Source organism: Thalassophryne amazonica, chromosome 12 (genome assembly GCF_902500255.1).
Source record: "Thalassophryne amazonica chromosome 12, fThaAma1.1, whole genome shotgun sequence".
NCBI lineage: Eukaryota > Metazoa > Chordata > Actinopteri > Batrachoidiformes > Batrachoididae > Thalassophryne > Thalassophryne amazonica.
In genome coordinates, this window is record NC_047114.1 from 59,563,300 (window position 1) to 59,570,546 (window position 7,247).

Consider the following 7,247-nt stretch of genomic DNA (forward strand, 5'->3'; position numbering starts at 1 on the left):
GATCTGTAAATTATGTTGGTATCAGAACCAGATACCGATATTGCATTGGAGCAGCCCCATCCCTGTGGCCTTTGGTCATATGAGACAAAACTAGAGCTCTTTGGCCAGAGATATGTTGCTTATGTTTGGAGAAACAATGAACAGAAATATAACCCAAAGTAAACCATTCCCACAGTGAAACAGCTGTAGTGTTAAACTGTGTAGATGCTTTAGTACGTTGATGATTCCTTCCACCTTGAACTCAATCCTTTTATTTCCTGTAAATTATGTAATTTTTTAATGTTAATTTACTGTCTTAATATATTTATATATATTTTTTATTCTGTTATCATATATCATATTATTATCATTATTATTATCAGTATAATTATTATTACTACTTCTATTTTGTCAATTCATTCATAAATTCAGAACCACAATGGAAATAAGTGTTTTCAATTTGTTGTGTCCTCCATGTATTGTTAATGTATTTACAACTGTATTATGTACTTACATCAAACGTACTAAATAAAGTCATGCACGCACACATGCTTTTAATATATAGATGATGTATCACCCCCTGCTGGATTTGGTGTGAGTCCAGAATGTGATTATGCATGAATGCATGAATGAATGAATTTATTCAGCGGCGCGCGCGCACATACACACACACACTTAATAACAACAAAGAAAAGAAGACATCTCATTAAACAAAACAAAACTCAGCCATTTTCCAGTTTTGTGTAGGCTAAGCAAAAGCTTACAAAGCAATTACAAACAAAGAAATTACAAAGAAATACAAACAGTATGGCAGTATGGTAAATCTGCATGGAGTAGACAGTTCTTAAAAACTGAGTGACTGTGCTAGAAGGAGAAGCGTGAGGAAAGCCACCAAGACACCCAGACAACCCAGGAGAAGTTATGGGCTTATGTGGCTGTGACTGGAGAAATTGTACACAGTGCAAGCTTTGCATTTTCATGGAGTGGAGCAGAGAAGGATTTTCTTTCACCAAAACAGATCAAATCCAGGCTTGCATCTCAGATGTACCTTCTGGCAATTTGTAGCTAAACTTTCAGGTCTTCTTTTTAAGAAAATCCTCCTCTATACCACTTCATCATGAAGATGGATAACTGGTGATACAAAATGCAAAGCTTGCACTGTGCATAATTTCTCCAATCACAGCCACGTAAGCCTATAACTTCTTCTGGGTTGTCTGGGTGTCTTTCCTCACTCTTCTACTTCTTGCACAGTCACTCAGTTTTTGAGAACTGTCTACTCCATGCAGATTTATCATAGAGTGCCATAATGTTTGTATTTCTTTGTAATTGATATAAATAAAGTCTGAAACATATTCAGTGGCAGCTTTACCATCAGAGAGCCTCGTCCACAACTACCAGAAAAGACTCCAAGCTGTCAGTGATGTTAAAGGGGCAATACACAGTATTAAGAACAGGGGTATGTAAACCTTTGATCAGGTTCATTTGGGTAGTTCGCTTGTCATTTTGATTTAAAAAGAGGAAACACAGTTGTCTGACAATAAATGGCTTCACCCAACCACTAACCATGAGTGAAAAAAAAGCTTTTGTGTTGTCATTCATATTCTCTTAAAAATGGCCAAAAAAGCAAAAATTCTGCCACGTATGTAAACTTTTGAGCACAACTGTACATATCAGTTGATTTCAAAATACTCTGCCAAACAAATTTGCAACTAATAATAATAGTAATACTAATAACAATAGTAATGATCATATAGATAATAGCCTCACAGGACATGTTCTGGCATGTGCAGCTCATCCACAATTTCTCAGATAGTCACACAACTGAAAAGCCACCGAAAGCCGTCTGAAAGCCATCTGAAAGCCGTCCTGTGAGACCAACACGGAGGTGCTTTTGTCCCGCGCCATGAGCGGCTCCATGGCGCATCCCTCCGCTTCTCTTTCCATGACAAAAACTCCTGTAACAGTGGAATGTGCCGAAAAGTGCTGATGTCCACGTCTTCTGCCATTTCTGTGGAAGTCAGACGACGTCCCGGATCAACAAAGCCTTCACTTTGGAAATGATCTGGTTGTTTCAGCGGGGTTTCAGCCTGTCGATCGGCGCTCGGAGTGCGCCGCACTCTCAGACGCTGTGGGCGGTCTTTAAACCGGCTGGAGCACTCCTTAATCTGTGTAATCCCCATAAAATCGTCCCTGAAAGCCATCTGAATTTTCCGAATGGTGTCCACCTGGAGGTCTCTCACAGTTTCTGGAAAAATTTGATGCAGCAAAGCTCCAAATCATTCAGACATTTTATTTGCAATAAAATCCAACGAGAGGGGTGGACCACTGCTCACACAAAGCCTGCTCACAGGCGAATGACGCAACCGACAGACATGCGCATGAAGGTTCAAGCTTGGCTGATGCAATCACACGTGATTCAAATCCATATGGTTTTTGCAAAAAATAAAAAGGTCGGATAGTTTTCTAACAGACCTCGTATTGGAGACAAATTTGCCAAAATATTTATTGTAGCATAGAACATGGTTACTGGTTTAATCCATGCTGCAAAATCTTCCTCAATAAGTCAGTTTTTATTAAATTTACACTTCTACGTCATCACGCAACTTACACTGAGCTAGTTCAAAGTGCCTCTGCTCAGAGCTTCTGGCAACAAAGAGATTTGTTGGGTCCACTACATTGTTTTGGCAAGTGTTATGAGAGGCTTTCGACTAATTCTTTAAAAAAAAAAAAATTATATATATATATATGTGTGCGTGTGTGTGTGTGTATATATATGACATTGCCATTAACTTTTGTAATTTTATTTGCAATATCACTAGAAAATATGAATAAAATCCTGCTAGTCTTGCCATTTTAAAAGGTGTAGTAAAGAAACAGGAAAAAATTGGTTTTGAAGTACAGTATATGCGACACACCACAGGACAAGCAATATCTAGCGACAAGTTGTGGCTCTATGAACAAGGTTTTTAACTTCATATTCTAACAAAACAAAGCAATTATGTAACGCACACTTGTTTGCACTGCTAAAGAAAATCTCCACTTTTTATCTTCACCCTCTGTAAGCACATTACAGGTGTAGCTGACAGCGCCGCTGAATGCACTGGTAGTGTATCATGGCTTATCACCTAAAATCAGTTCCACCATGATTTTCATTTTAATATGCACTGGACAGATTGTAGTGGAGCACACAGTGGAGATGACAGTTCGTTCCGCTGAATCTAAAGTGCAATTAAAATGAAAATACGTGTGCACACGAAGAGAACAGATGCTGTGTGCCATACTTTCAGTTTACTGTTAGCAAATCAGCAGTGCCACAAAATTTCACCATTACTACAATGCGCAATCCTGATTTAATTATTCTGACTTAAGCAGAAAGTGCATTAAAGTCACACAGCCAGTGTGCATGTACATCATGATGAGGTGAACATGACAACAGAAATACGCTGCAGACATGAATATGACCATTTTTGCTGGAGTGTTAACAGTCCAAACACATATCAGTTTGAAGCCACATTTACACAGGCAGAATGTGCAAGTGGGATGAGCCCCCCCGGGCTTTAGATTAGAATCAGTGAATGAGAGCCACACAGGCACAAATATGGTATAGCTGAGCCGTTAAAGAATGTACTCCAAATAAATTCATTTTGGATCATTACAAATACTGTGGGATGGCCCTTGGTCTTCTTTAGCTGCTGAGGTAGTCAGTACTCAAGCACATGTACACTCAACCATGTCCAGAGAAACCATGGTTTCAAACACCACATTGCCAAACACCTCTGTTCAGCACCTTCATGACTCCATCACCTCTTCCTATAGATCTCCACATCTCAAAGGCTGAGGACAAAGAGACATTGAATGGACCTCGTCCTTGATAAGTTCCAATTGAAAGTTCACCTTGTGCTTCGGAAAATATGATAAACATTTTTCATTACCTTCTAACATTTTACAGACTAAAAGAATAAGTTAAAAATAATGCACAGAGTATTGGCTGATATTCTAAATTATTGCCACGAACTGCTTCTCAATAACATACTGTACCATAAATATCAAACTTCTTGTGTCCGTGATGCCTGTTGTTTTAAAAAAGCTGTTTTTAATTAAATAGCGGGAAGCATCACACCTTCCACAAAGCTGGAACTTTCCGCCAAACTGAATAGCAACTATTAGGGGAAAAAATAGCATAAAGTACTCCCCAGCACAAAGTACTTTCTAAAACAACTTCAGCGGCTAACAAGGAGCTTTCAGACAACAACCACAAAGAAATAATAATTAGTTGTCAGCCGGACGGTCAGAGCGCTCCGAGGCGTCCAACTTGAACAACTCAACGGCGAACATGATGCAGGGATACATTTATAAGGAAAAACAAATTCTACCTTTTTTAAGGTTCCTACCTTTTCCACCGTGAGTGCAAGAGTGGCCCCAGAAAAGCCAAAACAGCGAAAACGGCAGCCCGAGTGTTATCATGGTTGTCAAGTAGCAGGTGATGTCGCCTGTGAGTCTTCTTCTCTGGTCCAAGATCAGCTGCTATCTGTCGAGCAGCTCGCGCTGAATACCCGGCGCGAGCATCGGGTCGAGAGACATCCACTGAGTGGTGAGAGAGAGAGAGAGAGAGAGAGAGAGAGAGAGAGAGAGAGAGAGAGAGAGAGAGAGAGAGGGAGAGAAGAGAGAGAGAGAGAGAGAGAGAGAGAGAGAGAGAGAGAGAGGAGAGAGAGAGAGAGAGAGAGAGAGAGAGCAGAGAGAGAGAGAGAGAGAGAGGAGAGAGAGAGAGAGAGAGAGAGAGAGAGAGAAATCTAGAACGTTAAGTTAGCTGCAATAAACGCTGGACTTCTGGTTAATATTTTCAAAATAATACACAATTGCTTCATCTTGGCTGACATTGTTTCACGTTGTTCCTTAAAAAAAATGTTCCTTTTCTACAGTTTGCTCGAAAATTATGAAATACATCTGCGTTATCTGAAAGCAGTTTTTTTTTCAAGCACAAAATTTTTTATATTTGTTTTAATGACAAAACACTGCTTCCTGGAATGACGTTTGCCTGGCAGATCTACTTCTAAATAAATGCAATGTTCCATCTCTGTTTCTAATCTCAGACTCTACCTGAATTACCTGGGATCTTAAAGCTTCTTTTTGAATAATTATTCTACCCTCCAAAATTTTTGTTTATTCATTTATTTATTTTGTAAGAATTTAAAATTCTTTTGGTGTGTTGGTCCTGCACTCACTCAAAAAGTAGATCAGTGGGAAACACTTGAATCTTGAATTAAATAAAAGCCATTATTTTGTGCTTTTGAAAATAGCTCAGGGATGACCACGTTTCATCTGGCTACAGCAGATAGATTATTTTTGAGATGTGGGAATAGAGCAATTGTCTGCCTATGGTTTCCATCCAGGACACAAGGTGGTTCTGTGGTGTTGTGGATATTATGACAAAGTGCAGTACTGGCCCATGCTCCTAGACTTCACTTGACTTTGAAAATAAAATCAAACAGTCAATTCAGTCGTGACATGCATTCTCAGGACAGCAAGACAACTGCTTAGACTTATAGGTGTTTTAAATGATTTGATTTATTATTTATTTGTTTGTTTGTACATTGCACCGTATGATTTATATCTTGTATAATGATCAAACTCCCAGTGAAAGATTAGTTTAAAACATGTTTGATTGTTGTAGTTTTTCATATGGCAGTCTTCTTGGATTTGGAGAAAGGAGCTGAAAAGAGGACATGCAGGTCACCTGTGTTGGATAAGTGTGATAGGAGTTTACTGTTAAGAGGAGAAGGAATTGATTTTGGAAGTGTGTCAGAGGGCTGTAAAGGGGAATTTGCTGCCGCTGATTGCATTCCTCTACAGGATTACAGCTATACAAGTAGTTATTCAATCACTTCTGTAAACCCACAGCCATGGTGTGGTCTGGTATCAGCAGCTTAGCAAGGACTGATTTAACATGAGAGAAAGGGATCATCATACCACACGCACACAGGGATCATTAATTCTCCCCCATTTGAATTTTTCAACCCCACATACAGCTTTCATGGGACTTTCTGGATGACATTTGTCTCTTTGCTCTGATAAGAAAATGCAAGAGCTACTTTTACATCAACAGGAGCAGATGCTCTTCAAGGCTTTGGGCTAATTTGGGCCATCAAATGTGATATTTTACTGGCCCAGTGGACCATCAGAGAAACTGAAGATTTATGTGAATTTTTATGTGAATCGATGGTTGAGAATATGTATGTAGTACCAGGTTGGACCCCCTTTTGCTATCAGAATGGCCTTAATTCTTCATGGCATAGATTCAACAAGGTGTTGGAAACATTCCTCAGAGATGTTGTTCTATATTTACATGCTAGCATCATGCAGTCCCCCATTCAACCAGTCTTGCCATTCTCCTCTGACACACGACATCAACAAGATAGTTTCGTTCACATAAATGCCACTCACTGGATATCTTTCAAACAAAGCAGCTGCATCGGTGGATTGTTTTCTCATTTTATCCTCCACACAAGAGATGGAATAGAACTGCTAAGCCCCCTTATGCATCTGATTCTTTCATTGCTAGCCTGTGGCAAAATGACCGCTTTTCTCTTCCATGTGTGCTTCAGTTTCTTCCTCCGCTTCTTCTTCTCCTGTCAGGTGTGGGTGTCTGTTCTGGGGATTGGAGTGGGTGCAGCTCACATCTATACAGGTACAGCAGAGGAACGTGGACCAAAAATTGACATTGTGAGCAGATTGTCCATATGTTCAAACCTTCAGGTTATCATTCTTTAGGCACAGGTTAAAGAAGGTATCGCGCTGTGAACAATTACAGTCTTCTGCTAATGAAAAATCACATTTTACTCTGTATTTCACACTGTTTGCTAAATTATTGACAGTGCAAATAGTTTGTTCAATAATTTAACATCTTATGACTGCTAAATTATTCATCATGTCAAATTGTTCTGTTATGGTGCTTATGTAGTAGATATATTCATTTTGGTCAGGTCAGGACTGATTGTCTAATCAGGATTTGTGAACATTAAAAGTGTCCTACCTACAAGCAAGCAAAGCAGTTTCTGCTTCTTTTATTCACATCAAAATTAACGTTCAGTGCAATGACATGCAACAAAGAAATGTGATGGTTTCTTTTCAGACATACACATACTTGAATTCTACACATGCATACACACACACACACACACACACACACACACACACACACACACACACACACACACACACACACAACCCCAACTGTAAACCCTAATTATGAATGCACTAATTAATAGCAC

General features: G+C 39.3%; 1 protein-coding gene across 1 annotated transcript in view; it reads right to left on the bottom strand.

Annotated features, from left to right (window-relative positions):
• LOC117521133 (calsyntenin-2-like) overlaps window positions 1-4,516 on the bottom strand; it is a 604,232-nt gene extending 599,716 nt beyond the window's left edge. Inside the window, exon 1 of the mRNA XM_034182465.1 lies at window positions 4,371-4,516. Within this exon, the coding sequence (XP_034038356.1) occupies window positions 4,371-4,443 (73 nt within the window). The 5' untranslated portion in view covers window positions 4,444-4,516. The remainder of the gene's footprint in view (window positions 1-4,370) is intronic.
• Between the last annotated feature and the right edge of the window lie 2,731 nt (window positions 4,517-7,247).